At 36.0% G+C, this 26,727-nt stretch overlaps 1 protein-coding gene across 2 annotated transcripts in view; it reads left to right on the forward strand.

The window, feature by feature from the left end:
• Adamtsl3 (ADAMTS like 3) overlaps positions 1-26,727 on the forward strand; it is a 341,011-nt gene that overhangs the window by 159,664 nt on the left and 154,620 nt on the right. For both annotated transcript variants that reach the window (XM_058577562.1, XM_046438417.2), the window contains exon 8: positions 23,989-24,063. In XM_058577562.1, the coding sequence (XP_058433545.1) occupies positions 23,989-24,063 (75 nt within the window). The remainder of the gene's footprint in view (positions 1-23,988; positions 24,064-26,727) is intronic.

The following is a 26,727-nucleotide window of genomic DNA, read 5'->3' on the forward strand; positions in this document are numbered from 1 at the left end:
TCCTTTGACTATCATTTCCAAAATAATCTACAAAGTCAACTGATTGCATGATGAGAAAGACTATATTAGCTGTAAGTTGTGGGCTAACATGGTAAACAAATGGGTTTTCATTCTTCTGTCATCTCACATTATCTTTTTCTGCTTCCCCATTTGTCTTTCTAGCAAGATCTGGCTGATAACACTCTCTTCAGAACTATGATTAGGAATATTCAAACCAAAGACCCTGTTACTTTTAATGGGGTATTTCCTCTCACTTAATTTAAAAAGAGAGAGCATGGCATGAAATTCTTGGGGCTGGAAATTGAGGGCTGTGGGTTCTTCTTTTTGACTAGCTCTTTTGCATATTTTATGTGAGTGAGTGAGTGTGTGTGTGTGTGTGTATGTGTGTGGGGGAGGTTTTCTACCCCTGTATATGGAGGGAAATAAGAGGAAAATGGCATATAGACCCTGTTGAGGACTGTCATAGATTATGTTTTTCACTAAGAAGTAGACAGGCCATGAACTCCCACCTCTACATGAATTGACATTATGTTTATGGAAATCCATAACACTTTCCAAAGCCCTGCAGCATTCAACCTTTCAGTTACATCACTGCCATTTGCCTCTCATGCACTAGGTTCCAGTCACATTGACCTTTTGGAATATTCTAGAATGCCAAGTGCCCTTTCCCCTTTGAGCCTTTGCACCTCCTCATTGCTGGGCTTGGGACAGGCTTCTCCAACTCTTAACGTGGCTGCCTTGTTCTCACCTGTGGGCTCAAGTGCCAAGTCCTCAGAGAGGCTTCCTTCATTTAATCTACCTGAAATAGGCCCTTCTCTTTTCTGCGTTGCCTTTATTACAAGAAGCAATGATTCCCCTTATTTAACTTGCTTCTCCCACTAGTGAAGCTTTGCAAGAAAAGCTTTGCTTTACTCTCATCAGCTTTACTGTCTGTGGTATTAATCTGTTTATTGTGTTGGCCATTTTATTTGTAGTGCTGGTATGGTACTGAACACATCCTAGGAGCTCAATTAACATTGAACAAATGAGTGCATGTACTTTGCCGAGATGGTTCTGCTTCCCGTTATGATTTCAGTGGGACTGAGTGATGTTGTGCAATAGGATCGGACTGGAAGCCAAGACTGTTACAATAACCTCAGCTTGGCTGCTAACCATCTGTGATCTTAGGCAGGAAGCTTAGCTTGGTGGGACCTTGGCTTTTTCAACTGCATAGTAAGAGTGTTAGCATGAACAATTTCTAAGACCTCTTCTAGTTCTGTAAGTCTTTCATCTGTAATTTATTCTTATTTTTAAATAGATCTTGGGATTGAATGGAGGTTAGAGAAATAAAACCTAGGATGTAATATGCAGACATTTTCCAACAGTTGAATGGAAAGTTTTGACAGAGGTGGCTTAAAGGGCCCAGGAAATTTTATATGTATCACAAAAGTGAGTTGTATGAAGTCTTCTCTTACTGCCTTTGAACTGCTCCTTGGTTATCTATGTACATGTGTCTGTCACTACCTGCATGGGAGGGTTTTGGTTTGTGCACTCTCATTATTGTGTGAACTTCCCAAGGGCCTTTCACACCTAGCTCAATACACCTGGTATATTCTAAATAAAGGTGTATTGACTTCACCTGAACAGAAGTGAAGAGGCCACTTTGACCAGTATCTCCATAGCAGCAACCTCTAAGGACACTATGCATGGAGAGCAGCCTTTGGCTGCTGAATCCATAATACTTGGAGTCACCTAGGAGAGCTGACATCCACTAACCAGAGTGTGGGTGTTACTAGTAACAGTAGTCATCGGGCAGTAATGATCATACTGGTCTCCACAGGTCATGTGCTTATGTTGTGCCAGGCACTAGGATAAGTATACTTTATGTATGATCTGATTTATTCCTACCCTAACCCTACCAGGTATGTGCTATTTTTTTATACCTTTATTTTGTTTATTTAGTTTTTCTTTATGTGGTGCTGGGGATTGAACCTAGTGCCTCATGCAGGCTAGGCAAGTGCTGTACCACCGAACCATAACCCCAGCCCTACCAGTTGTGTACTATTATAACACCCCCCCCCATTTGACAAGTGGAGAAATGGGTTCAATGAAATTCGTTGCTCAAGTTCTCACAAATAGTGAGTGGCTAAGATGGTTCTGACTCTAGAGTTCATGTGTCTAGCATCCCCCCCGAAGCTGTCTTTCGAGAGCAGCTGGATGAACATGAGGTGAAATGTGCATGGAGACCTAGAGTGATGGGGACAGAATAAAGAAGGCACAAAAGAAAAAGAAGATGGAACCTGAGTGGGGGAAGCTGCCTTAGCCAATCCACCCTGTTTCTCCTCAGTGGAGCCCAGCTCTATGGTTCCTAACCCAGAATGTACATCAGGATCACCTGGGAAAATTGTCTCTCCTTCTAATGCTCAGGTCCCACCCCAGAACTCCTAAGGATAAATCTGGGCAATTGTATGTTGCCAAACTTCCTAGGCAATTAATACGTGCCTCTGGTTAACCCTTCTGCTTTTCAGCCTCTGCTACCCCACTACAGAGTCAAGTTTTACCATTTCATTCTTGCCAGGATCTTGATTTCTTAGATGCAGTCTACAGGGCAGAAAAGAAGAGTCACACTATGATGGAGAACATCTGGATAGAACTTTGTTATAAAAGGTTGTGTAACACAGCCCACTCTATTGCATACTGTTCAAAAGTAGCCATGGAAATCAGCATGAATGCATATATTATTAGGCGCTCTGCCTATTGCCATGTTTTTTTTTTTTTTTTAGGTTAAGGCATTTTAAGCCAGTAAATAAACACCTCCAGGTTGAGAGCACATGTTCTTGCATAGACACAGGGGCTAAAGACTGAGGGCATTCATTTGCAGATTCAGCATTCATAGACTTCCATGAAGTAGCCTAACAGCTCAGGGAGGGATGTGGAGATGTCAGAGCTCAGGGCAGGATGGAGGGAGAGGAATCAATTTTCACCTTGCAGCTGGTTGCTCTCACCAAGTCAAATCCCTGCTGTGCTCCTACTTTAAAAATAATTGCTGTTCATTTCCTAGTTTTTACTTTTCCTGCTTTTGCTCATTGGCACATGTCATTTATCCCACCTCCATTTGCAGAAGCAGCATAGACAGTCCTCCAGCTGCAGCCACACACTGACTTCACCCTCTTCCATTTCCCACAACCCCCCACTGCACCCCCAGAGTGACAAATGAACTCGAAGCAAATGTGATTACCCTCGTTTTGAAAAGTTGTCAGCCCCTGTTCTCCACAACGTGACAGAAGGTGCTCTCCTTAGTCTAAGTGGTGCCACATGGTTATGGGTGTGTGAGGGCATTAACAGACACCTTTTTCTTTTTTTCAGTTGGTAAAATGCTTTCACACTCATTGTCTCATTTTAAAGGAAAAGCATATTATTTGATACAATTTTTCCATAGGGTTTAATTTTTATTAGCATTACCATTTACTTTTATAAAAGATATATTTTTTAAAAGGTTCCTTTATTTGGGAGTGTGTGTGTGTGTGTGTGTGTGTGTAATGCACAGGGATGCAAGTGACTAGGTAACAGAAGGAGAAAATAAATGAAGGGTCAAAAAAAAAAAACCCATGAAAACTATTTGACTGAAAATTGCATTAAGTTAAAAAAATGAATAAATCCAATCAACTGAAAAAAAAACATAAAAAGCAGGTTTGAAATGTGGGGATGTTGCCAAAGTAAGAGTAACTAAAACATCTTCCTGTATTACCTTGGAACATATATATATTTAGGTTTGTGTAGTTTTATTTGGTCTTAATAGTGAAAATAAGCAATCTGATGTATATTACAGTCCTTTGGGTTGAAACTCATGTTTATTGATTAGTTAATATTGTGTGGACAATTTATTTCCTGTACATCTTGCTACTTAGCAAAGCCATGATCTGCAGCAGGAAATGAGACATAGAAAAAATATGACAGAACAGCTGGATTTGAGCATTTATGTGTGGGAGGGAGAGTCAGTGGAAGCAAACTTAATCTTAGGTTAGTGCAGTGATTGCAAAATCAAACAAGTGAAGCCCATAAAACAAAAGCCTGTAATGAACAGAGTTGTGATGTGTGAGTTTGAGTTTACATAATGTAAGCTGGTACTAGGGTTGAGGGTATAATTTTTGGTTCAGACCCTGGTTTTACCCTTAGGAGCTCTGTGATCTTGGGCAAGTCATTTAAACTTGCAAAATGTCAGTTTTCTTATTTGTGGAAATGGATTTCCATTAGAATGAATGAAGTCCTTTATCTCAAATTACTTATCATGATGCCTGGGGGCACAGTAAGTGTTCAACATAGTTTTAATAATAATTGATGATTACCCAAGCCCTAGTGGGTGCCAGGTCCTTTACTAAGTCCTTTGCAGATATTGCTCATTGAATACTCACAATGACCCCTGAAAATAGGTATTCTTAATACCATCATTTTACAGCTATAACTGAACTTGTGATGGTAAGCAACTTACCCAAGAGCACACATCAATCATAAGTGGCAATGCTGGTATTCCAGCCTCGGTTTGTCTGGCTCCAGAGTATGTGGTCATAACTGCTATTCTATATTGCATCTCCTGGTAATTTGTAGAGTAAAACAGATGCAGATGACATCTAAAGAGTGACAAGAATGAGCCCTGGCAGATGGTACAGTGAGTAGCAATATCAAGGATCTCATAACCCCAAATTTCAATTAGAAGGTTTTGGAATAAATCCAAACGATGAAATTGCACAGCAGGAACCAATTACCACCTTCACCACCAACACATCTAGGTATTCCCAGATGTGACCTTCTGTCATCAACAACACTGTAGGATGGGACAGAGAAGAAGCCTCCTCACCTAATATGTTTCAGCATTTGATTCTGCACCCTTGGAAAGTGTAGGATTTTAAAGCAGCTTCAGAATCAGACTTGCTTGACAACATCATCTCTGTCTCATGATGGGAGGTTTTGAGTGGTCTCACTGAGCCTGTCTTGAAGCAGCTGCTCCCTGTGTGGACTTATCATTGTCACTTCCCTTCAGCATGGTCTTCAGCTCAGGGCTAGCTCCAGAACCAGAGAGAATTTATCAGGTAGCCCTTTGTAATTTAGAAGTGGCCCATTCTAACATTCTAACTGGATAAAGAGAGCATGGTAGCAGAATTTATATCAGAGCTAATAGCATTTTAGGCAAAAAATAACAAAGGTGCATATTTTATACCCACCAATGGTTAAAAAAAAAGTCCCCAATCTTTGTGAACCAAGTGCAGTTACACATCCATCCTTCTTTCTCTCTCTCTCTCTCTCTCTCTCTCTCTCTCTCTCTCTCTCTCTCTCTCTCTCATGTATCATCTGCCCTTAGTGTTATGGTCTGGATCTTGCATGTCTCCCAAAAGCCTATATGCTCAGGGCTTCATTGCTATCTTGTGGTGCTATTGGGAGATGGTGGATCCTTTAACAAGCAGGGCCTCATTAAATGAAGTGAGGTCATTGAGGGTACACCTTTGAAGAGGATTTAGGACTCTGGCCCCTTCTTTCTCTCTGTTTCTTGACTGCCATTGGATGAGCAGTTTTACTGCAGCATATGCTCCTTGCCATGATGTTCTGTCTTGCCACAAGCCCGAAGCAATGGAACCAAGCAATCATCAACTGGAGCCTCTGAAACCAGGGGCCAAAATAAACCTTTATTCCTCATAAGTTGATTATGTCAGGTGTTTTTATCACAGTGACAGAAAGTTGACTAACACACTTAAGAAACTGAAAGAAGCAGAATTGCTATGAGAACTATTAACACTTAAGTCAGTAAAAATGATATGCAGAATCTGTGCAATTCAATTATATTTACATTGATGGGTAATGTATAGAGCACAGCATGTTGAGAGGGATATACCTTCTTCTGAAGTACTTATGGCCCATTTACAAAACAGATTCTATGCTAGCTCCAAAGAAGATTATAAACAAAATATTCCCAGTAAGAACAGAAACCACCAGAAGAGGCCTCACCCTGCAGCTGCACCCATTCGTTCCTTGCTCTCTCCTGCTACAGAGGCACAAGTGTCGGCCTTCCTTTCCAAGGCTAATTAATCCCTACATCTGTATTCTGGATTCCAGCCCCTCTGCTTCCTCAGAGATCTCACTCCACCCATCATCCCCTCTCTCTCTCCTTTATCTCCTCTTTCTTTCCCATCAGGGCTAAACATGACTAGGTCTCTCCCATCTTAAATAAAAGTAGAATTTTAAAAATGTGTATATATACATATGCATATACATGGATATATATATAAATACATGAAAGTTTATAATTTGTATATATAAATTATAGGATAAGTTTTCTTCTTTTTCTTTGCATTTATAAAAAAAAAACAACTATTTTTTAACATACCACATTTCTAGCTCTTACCCTAATCTTTCACCTATCTTTTGCTGCCAAGTTTTGGAAAAACTATTAATATTTGCTGTCTCTACTTTGGTATCATCATTTATTCCTTGGATCATAGCCTCCTTTGCCAGCGGCCCAGGTGAAACAGCTTTTACAAAGCTCATCAACAGTCTCTTGACTGCAGCCCTCATCTGTACAGCATTGAATACCACAGGACCTCTCTTCTGAAAAGCCTGGCCTCTCCAGGATTTTCACTTCATTTCTGGTCAGAGTGAGAACTGTGTCCTGCCCTACAAGAGAGTGAAGTAACACTGAAACATTTATGCCTGTAGAATGCTCCGCCCTTTCTGCCCCATTTGACCTTGAGTTTCCCTCCCTCTGTGCTGTATTAGGGTTACTCCAGAATAGCATAAGCTCCAGCAGCATCAGCGTCAGTCACCTGGGAGCCTGCTAGTTGGGCAAATCCTTGCACTCCACCCTGAACTGCTGGATAGGGCTCTCTCTGGGTGGGGCAAGAATCCGTGTTTAACAAGTTTTCCAGGTGATTTGTATGTATGATAAAACTTTTGGGGGGAACTACCCTGTGAAAGTATCACAGAGACTGAGACAGATGTTTTAGACTTTTCTGGAGAATTATAGAAACAGAGAAAATTCCACTCCATAGTTTAGATGACTTTTCCTATAGTTTAAGGACATTAAGCTCTTTCAAGGTGTCTTCTCTAGGATGCCCCCTTAGTGTGCCTTTTTCTTCAAGGATAACAAAGGGGCAACTGGTAATCCATTGCCCTCTACCAAGCAAGACATCTTCCCCAAGTTTGAGCCATTTGGGCTAAAATAAAATGCCAGGGATTCTCTTGTCTGAAAGGTTTTACTTGAGTTTGTTATTGTCAATGGATTAATGATTGGGTCATATATCCACACACAGGGGAACACTTCTCCAAGATACTACAGCCTAAATTTTTAAAGATTTTTCAAGAGAGGACTAAGCCCAGTTGCTCTCCTCAAAGAGTTTCCATTCAGTTCAGGAAAATGTTCTATAATATATATGTATTTTCCAAACAACTTTTTGTGTTTACATGTATTTAAAATTTGCATTTAAATGCATTTTCCAAATAATTTTATTATGAGTAATATGCTCTATGTATATTGTAGAAAATACAAAATATTCAGGTAGAGAAAATGATAAACCATGTAATCAATCACACTGCCAAGAGATTATACCTGTTATCATCATGTTGCTTATCCATCTGGGGTGGGACTAAAGAGGTAGGGTTATATATGACCCACATATTTATATATATAAATAATTTATATTATAAAATTGACATGCTTTTAGTAAAAATTTCAAAGAGCACAGAAGTATATAAAATGAAAAGCAAAAGTCATCCTTTTCTACCCACAAACTAACCAATTCCACTCTTTAGAGATATTAATATCGTTAGACTTTTTACTAGTGCATTATACAGAATAATGGGTTTCATTATAGCATATTTGTGCATGCATATAACATAGTTAACACCTACCCCACTACCCTCCCTTCTCACCTCCCATCCCCTTCCTCTCCTCCCATATTCTCCCTGCTGCCTTACGTTGTCATTTCTCCCCACCCCAGATCCTACATAGGAGGGAAAGCATGTCTTAGTTGTCTTTCTGAGTCAGGCTTATTTTGCTTAACATGATTATCTCCAGTTCCATCCATTTTCCTGCAAATGGCATGATTTCATTTTCCTTTATGGCTGTTTGAAACTCCAATGTGTATGTATATCATCTTTTCTTTATCCATTGATCTTTTGACAGACCTAGGCTGATTCCATAATTTGGCTGTTGTGAACTGTGTTTCAATAAATGTGTATGCAGATACAGATATAAATATTATTAATAGTTGCTGGTGCATATGTGTAAGTACAACCCCTTACAATATAACGCAAACCTTCCTTACAAACATATATGCTTTTGAGAGGTATAAAGAATTGATCAGTAGATGCAATATTTTTTTAAATTTACTTTTATATACTGAGGTTTTTGCTTATCAATTCCCAGAAGTTGACTTAATTTTTTTAAAATTGTGACATAAGAGGATGTCCCATAAATTACTAAACTAGATCCATATGAACGAGCATTAAGAGTTTTTCTCTTTTGTTATACCTTCATACATTTGTGCAGGCATATCATTATTTATGTGCTTTTAGATTCTGGAGACACTGCTGACTTTTCCTCCATATTTCATATGCTTCTTGACATTTAAATCTATTTTAGTATGAACGAATTTTTCAAGCATTTGACCAATTTTCTTGCTAATTTGTGTTTTTTTATTGATTTGTATGTACTTTTTGTATATTAAGGAAATAATCTTTGCCTGTCATAATGATTTTTCTATCTTTGACATTTAATTTTGTTTCATTTCAAATGAATTAATCTTTCCCTTTTGATTTTCTCAAGTCATCTTTAAGTCTCTACAGATTTAAAATGTTTTTTTTTTTGTAGGTCATGTCCATTTTTCTAAAGTCCATTCCAAAATATTCCATCTTTTTTCTTGCCATTGTAAATGAGCTATTTTAATTTGTTTTATTTTCTTATAGTTGTTGTTATTTCTGAAAACTATTTTTATGTATATGTATTTTTTATTTGTTGATAGACCATTATTTTATTTATTTATATGTGTTGCTGAGATTCAAACCCAGTGCCTCACACATGCCAGGCAAGTGTGCTACTGTTGAGCCATAGTCTCATCCCATGATTTTTTGAATATTAATGTCTTTCTGCTTTATAATGCCTAGACTATATTTTATTGCCTAATACTTTGGCTAATCTTCCTAAAAATCTTAAGTCAAATGGTAATAATTGGTATACCATCATTTCCCCAATTAAAGAGCAGTGATTCTAATGTTTAAGCATTAAGCATATTAATCATGATACTGGTAGTTGTAAATCATGTTACAAACATTTTATTATATATGCAGAGATTTTATGAGAAATAACTACTGAATTTTGCTAAATGATAAATGTCAGGGTGATATAATTTTTCTGCTTTGGTCTAGTGGTATGGTAAATTACATTCATAGAGTTCCTAATTTTGAACCACATTAGCATATCCTGGGTGGAGTTCATTTTGGACATAGTGCATAATTATTCATATTCACTAGTAGATTCTCTTTTCAAATGTTTACTAAAGAGTTTAGTATCAAGTAGGTCTTAGTGAGTTTGGAATGTGTTTTTTCCTCCAAAATCTGGAAAAATTTCAAGCATATGTAGAATTTGAAAAAATAACACAAATAGCTACATGTATCCTTCACTTAAATTTGCTTTGGCTGCATTTGTCCCACATATCATCTATCTATTTATCCATCCAGCTAGCTAGCTGCACCTATTAAAAGTAAGTTACAGACAACACAATATTTGTCTCTAAATACTTTGCTATTACTCTCCTAAAAATAAGGAGATTAAAATTAAAATTATTTTTTTTTGAGTCACATCTTTCCTGTCTTTAAGCTTGTTTCTTGATTTTATTATGTGTATCTTTTCCTTATGTTTTATATTTTTCTTTTCTTTTTTTTTATATTTTTAATTTTTTATTGTGGGTTGTTCAAAACATTACAAATTTCTTGACATATCATATTCCACACTTTGATTCAAGTGGGTTATGAACTCCCACCTTCACCCCATACACAGATTGCAGAATCACATCAGTTACACATCCATTGATTTACATATTGCCATACTAGTGTCTGTTGTGCTCCGCTGCCCTTCCCATCCTCCACCCTCCCCCCTCCCCACCTCTCCCCTCCCCTCCCCTCCTCTCTCTCTACCCCCTCCACTGTATAACCCTGAGGGTCTCCTTCCATTACCATGCAATTTCCCTTCTCTCTCCCTTTCCCTCCCACCTCTCATCCCTGTTAAATGTTAATCTTCTTCTCCTGCTCTTCGTCCCTACTCTGATCTTAGTTACTCTCCTTATATCAAAGAAGACATTTGGCATTTGTTTTTTAGGGATTGGCTAGCTTCACTTAGCATAATCTGCTCTAATGCCATCCATTTCCCTGTAAATTCTATGATTTTGTCATTTTTTAATGCAGAGTAATACTCCATTGTGTATAAATGCCACATTTTTTTTATCCATTCATCTATTGAAGGGCATCTAGGTTGGTTCCACAGTCTTGCTATTGTGAACTGTGCTGCTATGAACATCGATGTAGCAGTGTCCCTGTAGCATGCTCTTTTTAGGTCTTTAGGGAATAGACCGAGAAGGGGAATAGCTGGGTCAAATGGTGGCTCCATTCCCAGCTTTCCAAGAAATCTCCATACTGCTTTCCAAATTGGCTGCACCAATTTGCAGTCCCACCAGCAATGAACAAGTGTACCCTTTTCCCCACATCCTCGCCAGCACTTGTTGTTGTTTGACTTCCTAATGGCTGCCAATCTTACTGGAGTGAGATGGTATCTTAGGGTGGTTTTGATTTGCATTTCTCTGACAGCTAGAGATGGTGAGCATTTTTTCATGTACTTGTTGATTGACTGTATGTCCTCCTCTGAGAAGTGTCTGTTCAGGTCCTTGGCCCATTTGTTGATTGGGTTGTTTGTTGTCTTATTGTCTAATTTTTTGAGTTCTTTGTATACTCTGGATATTAGGGCTCTATCTGAAGTGTGAGGAGTAAAGATTTGTTCCCAGGGTGTAGGCTCCCTATTTACCTCTCTTATTGTTTCTTTTGCTGAGAAAAAACTTTTTAGTTTGAGTAAGTCCCATTTGTTGATTCTAGTTATTAACTTTTGTGCTATGGGTGTCCTATTGAGGAATTTGGAGCCCGACCCCACCGACTGTAGATCGTAGCCAACTTTTTCTTCTATCAGACGGCGTGTCTCTGATTTGATATCAAGCTCCTTGATCCATTTTGAATTCACTTTTGTGCATGGCGAGAGAAAGGGATTCAGTTTCATTTTGTTGCATATGGATTTCCAGTTTTCCCAGCACCATTTGTTGAAGATGCTATCCTTCCTCCATTGCATGCTTTTAGCCCCTTTATCAAATATAAGATAGTCGTAGTTTTGTGGATTGGTTTCTGTGTCCTCTATTCTGTACCATTGGTCCACCCGCCTGTTTTGGTACCAGTACCATGCTGTTTTTGTTACTATTGCTCTGTAGTACAGTTTGAAGTCTGGTATCGCTATACCGCCTGATTCACACTTCCTGCTTAGCATTGTTTTTGCTATTCTGGGTCTTTTATTTTTCCATATGAATTTCATGATTGCTTTCTCTATTTCTACAAGAAATGCCGTTGGGATTTTGATTGGCATTGCATTAAACCTATAGAGAACTTTTGGTAATATCGCCATTTTGATGATGTTAGTTCTGCCTATCCATGAACAGGGTATATTTTTCCATCTTCTAAGATCTTCTTCTATTTCTCTCTTTAGGGTTCTGTAGTTTTCATTGTATAAGTCTTTCACCTCTTTTGTTAGGTTGATTCCCAAGTATTTTATTTTTTTTTTGAAGATATTTTGAATGGAGTGGTTGTCCTCACTTCCATTTCAGAGGATTTGTCGCTGATATACAGGAATGCCTTTGATTTATGCGTGTTGATTTTATATCCTGCCACTTTGCTGAATTCATTTATTAGCTCTAATAGTTTCTTTGTAGAGCTTTTTGGGTCTGCTAGGTATAGAATCATATCATCTGCAAATAGTGATAATTTAAGTTCTTCTTTTCCTATTTTTATGCCTTTAATTTCTTTCGTCTGTCTAATTGCTCTGGCCAGTGTTTCGAGAACTATGTTGAACAGAAGTGGAGAGAGAGGGCATCCCTGTCTTGTTCCAGATTTTAGAGGGAATGCCTTCAATTTTTCTCCATTCAGAATGATGCTAGCCTGAGGCTTAGCATAGATTGCTTTTACAATATTGAGGTATGTTCCTGTTATCCCTAGTTTTTCTAGAGTTTTGAACATAAAGGGATGCTGTACTTTGTCGAATGCTTTTTCCGCATCTATCGAGATGATCATATGGTTCTTATTTTTAAGTCTATTGATGTGGTGAATAACATTTATTGATTTCCGTATATTGAACCAGCCTTGCATCCCAGGGATGAATCCTACTTGATCATGGTGTACAATTTTTTTGATATGTTTTTGTATCCGATTCGCCAGAATTTTATTGAGGATTTTTGCATCTAGGTTCATTAGAGATATTGGTCTGTAGTTTTCTTTCTTTGAAGTGTCTTTGTCTGGTTTAGGTATCAGGGTGATGTTGGCCTCATAGAATGAATTTGGAAGTTCTCCCTCCTTTTCTATTTCCTGAAGTAGCTTGAAAAGTATTGGTATTAGTTCTTCTTTAAAGGTTTTGTAAAATTCTGCTGTATACCCATCCGGTCCTGGGCTTTTCTTAGTTGGTAGTCTTTTGATGGTTTCTTCTATTTCCTCAATTGATATTGGTCTGTTTAGGTTGTCTATATCCTCCTGACTCAATCTGGGCAGATCATATGACTTAAGAAATTTATCTATGCCTTCACTATCTTCTAATTTATTGGAGTATAAGGATTCAAAATAGTTTTTGATTATCTTCTGTATTTCTGAAGTGTCTGTTGTGATATTGCCTTTTTCATCCCGTATGCTAGTAATTTGAGTTCTCTCTCTTCTTCTCTTCGCTAGCATCGCTAAGGGTCTGTCGATTTTGTTTATTTTTTCAAAGAACCAACTTTTAGTTTTGTCAATTTTTGCAATTGTTTCTTTTGTTTCGATTTCATTAATTTCAGCTCTGATTTTAATTATTTCTTGCCTTCTACTTCTTTTGCTGTTGTTTTGCTCTTCTTTTTCTAGGATTTTGAGATGAAGTATGAGATCATTTATTTGTTGGTTTTTTCTTTTTTTAAGGAATGAACTCCAAGCAATGAATTTTCCTCTTAAAACTGCTTTCAATGTGTCCCATAGATTCCGATATGTTGTGTCTGTGTTTTCATTTATCTCTAAGAATTTTGTAATAGGCTGAAGGTGAAAGGTTGGGAAAAATCATATCACTCATATGGACTTCGGAAACAAGCAGGAGTGTCCATACTCATATCAAATAAAATAGATTTCAAGCCAAAGTTAATCAAAAGGTATAAAGAGGGACACTACATACTGCTTAAGGGAACCATACACCAACAAGACATAACAATCATAAATATTTATGCCCCAAACAATGGTGCAGCTATGTTCATCAAACAAACTCTTCTCAAGTTCAAGAGTCTAATAGACCACCATACCATTATCATGGGAGACTTCAACACACCTCTCTCGCCACTGGACAGATCTTCCAAACAAAAGTTGAATAAGGAAACTATAGAACTCAATAACACTATTAATAACCTAGACCTAATTGACATATATAGAATATACCACCCAACATCAAGCAGTTACACTTTTTTCTCAGCAGCACATGGATCCTTCTCAAAAATAGATCATATATTATGTCACAGGGCAACTCTTAGACAATATAAAGGAGTAGAGATAATAGCATGCATCTTATCTGATCATAATGGAATGAAACTGAAAATCAACGATAAAAGAAGGAAGGAAAAAGCATACATCACTTGGAGAATGAACAATAGGTTACTGAATGATCAATGGGTTATAGAAGACATCAAGGAAGAAATTAAAATTCTTTATAATGCCATCTCATTAGCACACCTAATACTAATTAAGATTTCTAAATTACCATTTCTAAATATCCAGTCTATATTCAAATTTCTCTTATTGTCCCAAGAACATCTTTTATGGTTTTATTTTTGCGTCTTGAATCAGTCAAGTTTTACTTATTGCATTTAGTTTTATGTCTTTAGTCTTTTTATTTAGAACACTTATTTTTTCGTTGTATTGAAATTTTAAAGTTTGTTTCAGCTGTCTTATATTTTGTCCAATATTTTGGGTTTGTTTGGTTGCTTTTGCTATTACCATTTAATTTGTTGATCTCCTTCATTTAATTCCTATAAATGTAACAGTAAGGTCAAAGACTGGATTAGAACTAGATTTTGAACATTTGTGGCAGGAACATGTCATAAGTGGTGCTGCATACTTTATATTGCATTACCCCAGGAAGCCCATGAGGTCAGCTTGACCTTCTATTAATAAGGCTAAATTTGATTGCTTATTTGAGAAGGTGAACTACAGGTCACTCTGTTGTATAATCCATGCTTCCCTATAAGAAATCCGCAGAATGGAACCTTGACAAACAGTAAAAAAGTTTTTTGCAACAATCTTTCATGCCACCTCCAGCATGCATGGATGATCCTTGCTTGAAATAGTACTTACACTGGGTTGCAGATGGCAATTTTCTACTTTAATCATTTTTTCTACATTTGTAGATAATCTTTTGTTTTAAAAATGACCTTTTTTTCCTTTCATTTCTCACTTGGTATTCAGGGATTTTTATTTTTCAATACTTTAGAATTTTGGAGACAATATTCTTTGGGGCTTCAAATTGTCCAAAATGTGGACAGTGTGTTGGGGGTTACTTTAAGCTGACTGCTGACTCCTTTAACATAATTAAATTGTATTTTTAACACTGTCTTGGTTTCTAGAACAACAAGGTATTTCAGGCTTATTTTGAATTTTTTCATTTCAAGCCATTAAATCTGTTTTTTATTTTTTCATGGAATTCTGTGATTATTTTTAGTGGCCTTCATGTATATATGGTGGGGTACACTTTCAGCACACAGCCATGTAGTTGACAACTCTGTCCTAGTCTTCACTTCCTACTTGTGCAGAGCTTCAATGTTAACCAGGGGTGAAAGCTTGGGACCTTCTCAGGACTTTTCTGGGCACAGCCCTACATGGACATATGATGGTTCTAGAATCTCAGGAGTTATGTTGGAACTTTTAAAAGATTCTTATGGACATCTCATTCCCAGATTTTCCTTTTAAGCTTTTAGTTAGCTTGTTTTCTCCCGCTGTTACCCATGTTACCCATGACCTCATGCAGCCTCAACATTAAACAGCTACCTCTGATTGTTTGGGTCAAATGCTCCTTGGGGAAAGTCCATTTGCACTGGGCAAGCTCACAGTGAGGTAAAATAAAGACAACTCTGTGAGGTCTTCCAGAGAACCACACAGGTCAAATAATGACAATTGGGAATTGGGCTTTGGAGGAGCTCCAAATCCATTCTAGCCCCCACTGAGTCTGGCGAGCTGGTGGTTTTCACTGTGATTTCACTGGGCTGTTGTTTTCAAGGTTACTATGGAGGTGGAAATGGAAAAGATAGTAATAAGCGAGTTAATATGCCACAAAGTTCACTGTTTTTTTAATGTTTATGTTTCTTGAATAATTGCTGTCCAGATTGTTGCAAGTCTTTGATTAATTTCCAGATTTTGAAAATGTTGAGTCTGACTTTTTTTTATTGTGCCAGTGTTTTCATTGCTTTTTTTGAAGGAGAGGTTTAGCAGAAGTCTATCCTTAATTATTTTTGTTTGCTTGTTTAAATTAGCTTTCATATAATCTGAATGTTGCATTAGGATCTCTTAAATTTTTTAAATTGTAGAATATAATTCATGTTGTCCTTGGAATCTACTTGTTGAGGAAACCTCATAGTTGTGCAATTGACTTTCCCATGCTCTGTGTTTTTCATATTGCATTCCAACAGATCCTTTCTCCCTGGGCAAGGTGACTTTAGAGATGGTGTTATACACTTCCTATTACATTATATTGGGGAGCACATAATATGTGACTTTCTCTGTTTTGTGATTTTTTAGTCACTAAAGATCAATATTTACTTGATGATAATCCATCCTTCCTTCATTTATGGGATGCTACACTTCTATAAAGAGAAACTTACTCTCAGTAACTATTTAGTTCCTGATATACAATTTGTACAGAAAGGCATGATAAATGTTTTCTTCTTCTTTCTTTACCAGTTTCAGAACAATGAGCTGGTTCCTAGCATCCCACAAATGTGACCAATGATTTATTTTTCAAGTATTATTAAGACCTTATGGGTTTAAACATATTTCATGTGTTTTACTCCATTGCAGTTATTATTTTTATTAATGTTCAAATTTTCACATTTTTTTCCCAGTTGGGAACTTTTAGCATAGACTCCAAGTCCTTTTGACATGATTCCAGTTGTCTTTGGGAGCTTCCCTGTTTTGTTATTCCATGATGCTCCCATTTTATATTGTTTAATTTTTGGATTCAAATGTGGATTGACCCATTTCTCTAAGAACCTTCAGTTCTTTTTAGTGGGAAGCAGTGTTTGGAGGCACAATATGCATGTAAGGAATGTTCATTGCTATTGGGTTAGCTAAGGTTGTGTTTGTGTATGTCTGTGTATGTCTGTACTCATATGTATATAGTATTGTGTGTTATTATAATTAATAATAAATGATATATTCAATATACGATGTGCAACATTAAAATATAATGAAGTTATATAATTAATATCAACTAAAGTTATGAAAGCAGTTTATTTAATGTCAGAATATCTCTTGAACTTTAATAATTTTCTTCATCTTGAATTTTTTAGTAATGTGACCTATAGATAATGGTGTTTTTTAATGTTTTCTTTCCAGGTTGTATTTCTATAAGTTATTTATTTTCTAATTCTGTTGACAAGGATCTCCAGAATAGTGTGGGAAAAATGATGGTGATTATAATCCTTGTTTTGACCCTGTCTTTGATGGGAATAATTCTTATATTTCTCCACTGAGTCTGCCCAGAGTTTCTGATATTCTTTATCAAATTGAGTATGTTTCCTTCCTCCTGGCTTTAATAAGATTCTTAAAAGTAATCATACTGATTCTGAAAAAGAAAAGCTATGCAGGAGGAATTACAATACTCCATCTCAAATTATACTATAGGGCTATAGTAATAAAGCATCATGGTACTGATATCAAAGTAGACATGAAGATCAGTGAATAGAAGAGAGGACACTGAGACAAACCAAAACACTTACAGCCATTTTGTTCTTGATAAAAGTGCCAAAAATATATGTTGGAGGAAAAGACAACCTTTATAACAAATGGTGCTAGGAAAACTAGATATCCCTATGTAGAAGAATGAAATTAGATACCTATCTTTGACTTTGCACAAAAGTCAAATTAAAAAATGAATCAAGGCCTTAGAATTAAAACAGAAACCATGCAACTTTTAGACAAAAACATCGGGTCAACACTCCATCATGTAGGTACAGGCACTGACTTTCTCAATAAGACCCCTAAAGCTCAAGAAATAAAACCAAGAATCAGTAAGTGGGAGGCCATCAAACTAAAAAGCTTCTGCAAAAAAAAAACAAAGAAAATGATCAAGACGGTAAAGAGAGAGTCTACAGAATGGGAAAAAAATCTTTGCTAGCCACTTATCTGAAGGGAATTGATATCTATAATATATAAAGAACTAAAAAACTTATTGCCAAAACCCCAAATAACCCAATTAACAAATGGACCAAAGAACTAAGTAGAAACTTCTCAAAAGGGAAATTCAAATGGCCAACAAATATATGAAATATTGTTCAACATCTCTACCAACCATGGAAATGTAAATCAAAACTACACTAAGATTTCATCTCACCCTAGTCAGAATGGCAATGATCAAGAATACAAACAATAAGGAATGCCGGAGAGGATGTTGGGGAAAGGTACACTCAGACATTGCTGATTAGACTGCATATTAGTACAATGACTATGGAAAGCAGTCTGGAGACTCCTTAAAAAACTAGGAATGGAACCACCATATGACCTAGCTATCCCACTCCTTGGTATTTATCCAAAAGAACTAAAATCAGCAGACTGTAGGAATACAATCACAGTTTATAGCAGAACAATTCACAATAGGTAAATTATGGAATCAACCCAGATACCCATCAGTAGATGAGTGGATCAAGAAAATGTGGTTCTATTTAGTCATAAAGAAGAATGAAATAATGAGATTTGCTGGTAAATGAATGGAAATGGAGAAAATCATGCTAAGTGAAATAAAACAGACTCAGAAAAATCAAGAGCTGAATGTTTTCTCTTACATGTGAAAGCTAGGGAAAAATAAGGGAAAGAACATGGCAGGAGAGACTATCATAAAGATACAGGGGTATATCAGTAGAGTAGAAGGAAAATAAGAGGGAGGGAGGAACAAAAAAAAAGGTCTGGAAATATGGAATGAATTAAACAAATAGCATGTTACATACATATATAAATGTACCCAAAAGAATTTCACTTGTATATATGTAGAAAATGCCAATCAAGAATAAATAAAAGGGCTGGGGATACAGCTCACTTGGTAGAGTGCTTGCCTCACATGCACAAGGCCCTGGGTTCAATCCCCAGCACCATCACCAAAAAAAAAAAAAAAATCTGTAATAAGACTTTATTTCTAAAAAAAAAAGAATAAATAAAGAAAGAAGTGAAAGGAAGATCAATAGCAGAGAGGAGAAAAAACAGGGAGAGGGAGGAGGAAAGGAAAAGGGGGAGTACCTGGGGATGTAAACCAAATTCCTTACATGTATTATTTTGTCAAAATGAACCTACATGCTATGTATAATTATAATGCCCAAAAAATAAAAATAAAAAGTAATTGTTCTGAATTTTATCAAATACCTTTAACTATTCACTGAAATTATATTATTTAACTTCTTTCACCTGTCAATAGAACCCATTACATTAATATATTTCCCAATTTGTTGAATCAGTCGTCATTTTTTAGAATGTATTTTATTTAGCCATGTTGTTTTCTTTTTGAAATTCTTTAACTGGTTTTCTATGTATTTAGTATTTTCTATGTATATAATCATAATTGAAATTTGCCTATATATTTATTTTCATGCTTTGGTGTTTTGTTTGGGTATCAGAGTTATGGTGGTTCTTTATCATGCACTGACAACCTCTTGCTAATATCTGAAATTTACCTGTTTGCTTAAGGTTTTTCAAAACTGATACAACAAAGCTTTATGGCTCTGGAGTCTTATTTTCTTTTTAAAAATGCTTTTAGCTTCCTGAAACATTTAAATTTCAAATTTAAATAGACTTATATTTTATATATTAAGTAAAAGTATATCTTCATTATAGAAATCTCAAAAAATATAAAACCTGTGGTTGTCCCACTTACTCCTCAACTCTAACTCCCTTCCCAAGAGGTAATCTTTGTCAATACTTTGGTTAAAACCCTCTGTTACACTTAAAGGATTAAAGAATTAAAATCCCTCTCTATTGTTTACAAATATACAAATTACATAGTACTCTATATTTATTCACAATTATGTGGGTACAATCTTACCCATGCATTTATACACAATATAATGCAATATATTGTAGTAAATAATATAGTCTGTATTGCTATAAATTTTATGTGTGTGTGTGTGTGTGTGTATAAAAAGGTGGCACTTAAACACATATACTTCTACAGTGAGATTATACCATATGCATTGTTTAAATTGTGAAATATGTGTGTGTGTGTATGTGTCTGTGTGTGTGTGTGTGTGTGTGTGTGTGTGTGTATATATATATATATATATATATATATATATATATATATATATATATATATATATAAACATAAAACTTACCACTTTAACCATTTTTAAATCTATAGTCCAGTGGCATGAAGCCTGTTCATACTGTTAGGGCATGAAGCCTGTTCACATCACCACCTTTCATCTTCAGAACTTTTTCATCTTGAAAACCAGAATCTCTGCACCCACTAAACAATAATACCTTGTTACTCATTCCCCTGAATGGTAACCACCATTCTACTTTGTATCTGTGAACTTGACTCTTCTAGGTACCTCATATGAGTGGAATCATACGGTGTTTATCATTTTGTGACTGGCCTATTTCACTTAGCCCAATGTCTTCATGGTTAATCCATGTTGTAACAAGGCTGAAAAACAGTCAGTTGTAGGTACTTACTGTGATATTTATCCATTCATCTGTGGATAGATACTCATTGCTTCCACCTGTTGACTCTTGCGGGTAATGCTGCTATGAGCACAAGTATACAAATATCTGAGTTGCTGCTTTCCATTCTTTGGGGTATATGCCCAGAAATGGAATTCCTGGGTCATTTGGCAGTTCCATGTTTAACATTTTGAGGAGTTGGTATACTTTCTTGCAAAGGGCTTACACCGGTTTTACATTCCTACCAGCAGTTCATGAGGGTTCCAGTTTCTTCATAACCTCACTTTTTATTTTTAAATAAAAAGGCTATTCTCATAGGTGTGAAATGGTATCTCATTGTGTTTATGATTTGCATTAACCTAGTAATTCACTAATTATCTCTAGGCATTAGTATTTGAATAATTTTATTTGTCTTTTTGTTTATTGAACATTTTTATATGCTTATTAGTCATTTGTATATCTGCCAGAGAAATGTCTTTCCAAGTCTTTTGCCCATTTTTAAAAAATGTTGTTTGTTTGTGGTTGAGTTGTAAGAGTTCTTTAGATATTAACCCTTTGTCCAATATGTGATTTGCAGATGTTTTCTCCCTTTCTGTGGGATGCCTTTTTACTCTGTTGATAGTGGCCTAAAAGTTTAATTTTGATGTAGTCCAATCCTTTTTTTCCTTTGCTTCCTGTGTTTCTGGTGGCATATTCAAGAAATAATTGCCCATGTACATTGTTTTTAACTTTCCCTTTAAACTCATCAATATGTATGTATGGGGGCTGAGGTTGTGGCTCAGTGGTAGAGTGCTTGCCTGGCATGTGTGAGGCCCTGGGTTCAATCCTCAGCACTGCATATAAATAAATAAATAAACAAATAAATAAATAAAGTTCCATTGACAACTAAAAAAATTTTTTAAAAAAATTTTAAAATAGTGTGTGTGCATATACATATACATATAAAATCTTTTCAAAGTAGCTCATATAGCTTCATGTCATTACATATCAGTTTCAGAGTATTCTATAGCATAGCTCTTGATTATTTAGCCTTTCTCATATTGATGAGCATTTAAATAAAGCTCATTCTTGCCTTTATGTGCATATATATTACAAACAAACAAATGAAAAATTTGTGAGGGATATTCATCAAAGTGATAGAAGTGATGGTCTCAGGGCATTTGGATTAGAAAGAGTTGTACTTTGTCTATTTGTTTATCTATATTGTTTGATTTCTCAATAATAAACAGGTATTTTATTTAATAAAAACTTATAAACTAATAAATAAATATATTGACTTTTAAAATTTATTCTAATTTGTTATATAGGACAGCAGAATGCATTTCAATTCATATTACACATATAGAGGACAATTTTTCATGTCTCTGGTTGTACACAAAGAAGAATCACATCATTCATGTCTTCATACATTTACTTAGGGAAATAACATCCATCTCATTTCACTCTCTTCTCTACCCTCATGCCCTTTCCCTTCCACTCCCTCCCCTTTACCCTATCTAAAGTTCCTCCATTCCTCCCATGCTCCCCCCCCCAATCATTCCCATTATGGATCAGCATCCTCATATCAGAGAAAACATTCAGCATTAGTTTTTTTGGGATTGGCTTACTTCACTTAGCATAATATTTTCCAACTCCATCCACTTACCTGCAAATGCCATGATTTTATTCTCTTTTATTGCTGAGTAATATTCCATTGTGTATATATACCACATTTTCTTTATCCATTCATCTACTGAAATGCATCTATGTTGGTTCCACAATTCAGCTATTGTGAATTGTGCTGCGGTAAATATTGATGTGGCTGTGTCCCTGTAGTATGCTGTTTTTAAGACCTTTGGGTATAAACTGATGAGTGGAATAGCTGGGTTAAATGGTGGTTCCATTCCCAGTTTTCCAAGAAATCTCCATACTGCTTTCCATATTGGCTGTACCAATTTGCAAATTTGCAGCCTCACCAACAATGTATAAATGTGAGTTTCTCCCCACATATACTTGTTGTTTGTATTCTTTTTTCTTTTTTTAATCTCTCTCTCTCTCTCTCTCTCTCTCTCACTCTCTCTCTCGTTGTTGTTTGTATTCTTAATAGCTACCATTCTGACTGGAGTGAGATCAAATTTTAGAGTAGTTTTGATTTGCATTTCTCTAATTGCTAAAGATGTTGAACATTTGTTCCTATATTTGTTGATTAATTGTATATCATCTTCTAAGAAGTGTCTGTTCAGTGTCTTGGCCCATTTATTGATTAGGTTATTCATTTTTTTGGTGTTAAGCTTTTTGAATTCTTTAGATATCCTAGAGATTAGTGCTCTGTCTGATGTGTAAGGGGAAAAATTTTGCTCCCAAGATGTAGGCTCTTTATTCATCTCACAGATTGTTTCTTTTGCCGAGAAGAAGCTTTTTAGTTTGAATCCATCCCATTTATTGATTCCTTTTAAAAAAATTTTTTTTAGTTGTAGTTGGACACAATATCTTCATTTATTTGTATGTGGTGCTGAGGATCGAACCCAGTACCTCACACGTGTGAGGCAGGCGCTCTACCCGTGAGCTAAAGCCCCAGCCCTGATTCTTGATTTTATTTCTTGCACTATAGGAGTCTTATTAAGGAAGTCAGGGCCTAATCCAACATAATGGAGATTTGGGCCTCCTTTTTCTTCTGTTAGGCACAGGGTCTCTGGTTTAATTTCTAGGTACTTGATCCACTTTGAGTTGAGTTTTGTTTATGGTGAGAGGTAGGGTTTTGTTTAATCTTTTTTTAGTTGTAGATGGACACAATACCTTCATTTTATTTATTTATTTTCATGTGGTGCTGAGAATCGAACCCAGTGCCTCATATTTGCAAGGCAAGTGCTCTGCCACTGAGCCACAATCCCAGCCTGAGATAAGGGGTTTTTGTTCATCAGTTTCACACTGAAGAGTTTATTTAAAAAAATCATTTTCCGTAAGTTAAGGATAAAAGAGTATCTACTGAAATCAATTCATATCAATGATAAGGTTCTAGTATTGATAGTATTACCAATCAGTGTGGAATTATTTTGCCCATTTGGGACAGAAATTATAAATACAAAGTATATCTCTTTTTGCTGTTACCAGCTATCAAGTTTACCAGTTAATTGGAGGGTTCTTTTGCTCAATTCAAGGTAAAAATCATGGAGAGACAAGAACCATCTGAAAGCAGCTTTGTTGCATTTTTGTGCTCAAGCACCAGGAAGACTATGCAGGGCCAGGGGCCTGGACTGGCCATGTCAGGATGCAAAGAGCAAAGCTTATGCAGACAAAAAGGGTGGACTCATGCTGCACTAGCTGCTTGCACAGGATCTTGGTATTTCTGCACATATCAGATCTTTGCTTTGGCACTAGAGTTTGCACTTGACAGGGAATCTGCTCACATGAGTTGTGCCTCTGTACTCTAACATCAAAAGATGACAAAGGCATGCATTATCACCAAGTCCCAAGGGGCATATATGAGTCAGGATTAGCCTATTGACTGTGCAGAGGTTGTGGGAAAGTTTGGGGGCAAAGTCACCACCAGCTCCTGAACCTGGACATTGGTGGAAACAATTCTTAAAAAGAAGCTTGCATTAGGCTGGATCTTGGTGGGATAATTAGTATCCTCCCTGCTCTGTCTCAGTTATAGACTAGTGGGATAAAATTTCACGTATGAACATAGATTATTAGATGGGCATAGAAAAATTAAATTATCAGAATATGTAATAGCAAACATGCACCCAGTTTTGATTGATTTCCTTGTTTTCATGGTTCTTTTTAGTTTTACTATATTTGTCTTAAATTGTTTTCTAGGAGAAGAAAACGTGATTGCTGTTCCTTTGGGAAGCAGAAGTGTGAGAATTACAGTCAAAGGACCTGCTCATCTCTGTAAGTAAAATTTAATCTAAATATTTTTTAAAATTCCCTGAGAGTCTATTTAGCAAAACACAAACATAAACAAAAACACAGAATATTCATGGTAGGTAGGGATTTTTTTTTTTTCTATTTTGAAATAGTCCGTATCACTAGGGAAATGATCTATGCTAATTTTCTGTTCTTATACCCAGTGAAAAAAATAGCAGTTTGGGATTAATACTCCCATGGGAGAGGAAATTAAATTATAGGTGAAATGAACTATTCTTACATGGAGAATAAATATGAATTTAGGAGTCTTCTGGAGATGTCAACAGTTTGGGACACAAAGTTAAAACAAAACAAAGTTTAAAATTCAGAATCTCATCAATGACTTTGGCTGCCCAGGAAGGAGAGACTTTTCTACCAGTGCATGGCAACTTCTGGACAAGTGGACTCTGAAAGTGGACACAGGCTTCCCAGAATATGGGGAGTTTCATCAGTGGAGGGCTGCAAGGATATTGTTTCTATGCGAAGGTCAGATGGCATTTCCTCTGTCTCAGTTTTTTTCTGATCTCTCAAAACTTGAAGGAAGTGGAAATGCCAGAGGTTATTTCCTGCTTTCCAAGGTATCCTTGTAGCCTCAAGCAGGATTTCTTAATTATATTCAAAAGAAGATAGGTCTCTACTAGACTGGCCTCTGGCCTTGCAGCATCTTATTGGGTCTAGTGTTTGCCCATAGAAAGTACAAAATATATACCATTATAACTACTATCAAGCCACAAAGTCACACAATCAAGATCCACAGAACCCAAGTACGATATATCTGCCCTTTTATCCCCTGGGTCACTTTCTTAAGTTTTTAAATCATAAGATTTTCTTAGAGCCAGAAGCATCAAACATTTTTGGTAGTGTGACATGCATGCATGTGTAGAGGATCCAGAACTACTATTTCAGGCCCAAAAGTCCTCTGAGAAAAGTGTATAATAAAATGTTTAAATAATTAAAAATGTTTGGGGTCACTATCGGACTACAATCTTAAATAAAAAATTAATTATTTAGTACATTTGCTCTAAATAAAAGAAGAAAGAGACTATCTTGGTGACAGTGAAAGTGAAAAATTATTTAAAAGAGCTTGTTTACCCTTAACTTTATGTGAATGATTTTTTAAACAAAATCATTAAACTGTTTATAATCATGTCATGGTCACTTCATTCAAGGCTTTCTCTGGAATGAAACATCAAAATGTTTTTTAAATTTCCTTTTCTAAAAATTTATTTATTTATTCGAATTTGTTATATCTGACAGCAGAATGCACTTCAATTCATAGTACACATGTAGAGCACAATTTTTCATGTTTCCGGCTTTACACAAAAATGGTTTGAAAACACACAGCTCTTAATGGGAATAACTTCTTCCTTATAAATGCAAACTTGATTTTTGGAAACAGGTAAAAATCATTTAGATTCATTTAGATTCAAATTTTTGATTAAGAACATTGTGAAATATCATTTGGATTCAAAAGTATAAAGGGCTGAAAATTTATTATTTATAGTATCTATCAAGTAGTAACAACTCAAATGTTCATCAACTGTTGAATGGATAAATGTGTAATATAATTTGGCTTAAAAAGGGATGAAATGCTGATATATAGTACAATACTAATAATTCTTGAAAACATTAGCCTTAAGTGCCACTGCATTTTGTATTTATTTATTTGGTACTGGGGATGGACCCAGGGTCCCTTTACCATTGAGCTACATCCCCAGTCCTTTTTATTTTTTACTTTGAAACAGGACTTCGATAAATTGCCCAGGCTAGTCTTGAACTTGTGATCTTCTTGCCTCAGCCTCAGAGTTGTCAACTCAGAGGGATTACAGGCGTGGACCACCATGCATGGTCATTATGCTTAAGAGAAAGAACCTAGTTACAAAAAGTGACATATCATAGATTTCATTTATCTGAAATATCTAGAATGGACAAATATCAGAAAAGAAAAGTACAGGGATGATGGTCTAGTTAAGTATGGGGTTTCTTTTGGGGGATAACAAAAATGTTATAAAATTAGACCACAATGATGTCTTCACTGTGATTATGCTGTGTGTAAATGTATAATTTATACATTCTAAATGGGTGAATTTGGGGATGAGGCTGTAACTCAGTAGTACAGCACTTTCCTAGCCTGTGTGAGACCCTGAGTTCAATACTCAGCACTGCATAAATAAGTAACTGAGTTTCATGGCATGTGTACTATATATCAAAAAATGTTTTAAAAAAACATTCTAAAGTGCAGTGACTAGACCTAATATTTTTATGATTCTAAAGGCAACCCCAAAAAATTCAGCTTCAAATTCGTTTTTTAAGTTGTAAAAACAGAGTAAGCAAATAGTAAACAGAATAAATTAAGGTGAATACTTTGAAGCAAAAATTCATTTGCATAAATATGTACTGGCATATTAAATATAACTTTATACTCTATACTCGGGATGGGCACTCTTCCAAGAACAGAGTTCAGCAATGTTCCCATTTCTTCAAAGTGACAGATCTGTTGCTTGGAATATTCCCCCTCCTGAACAATCTCTCAATTGGCCCTAGAAGTGTTTCTGAAAGTTATGCTTCTCTACTGGCTTCATTTACAAAGGATTTAGTTTAGATTTCTGAACATTTATATACAGAATGGGTTTTATTTTCTTGATTTAT

The sequence above is a fragment of the Marmota monax genome, unplaced genomic scaffold, assembly GCF_021218885.2.
Source record: "Marmota monax isolate L192 unplaced genomic scaffold, Marmota_monax_Labrador192_F-V1.1 WCK01_AAM20220418_F8-fsc00005, whole genome shotgun sequence".
Taxonomy (NCBI): domain Eukaryota; kingdom Metazoa; phylum Chordata; class Mammalia; order Rodentia; family Sciuridae; genus Marmota; species Marmota monax.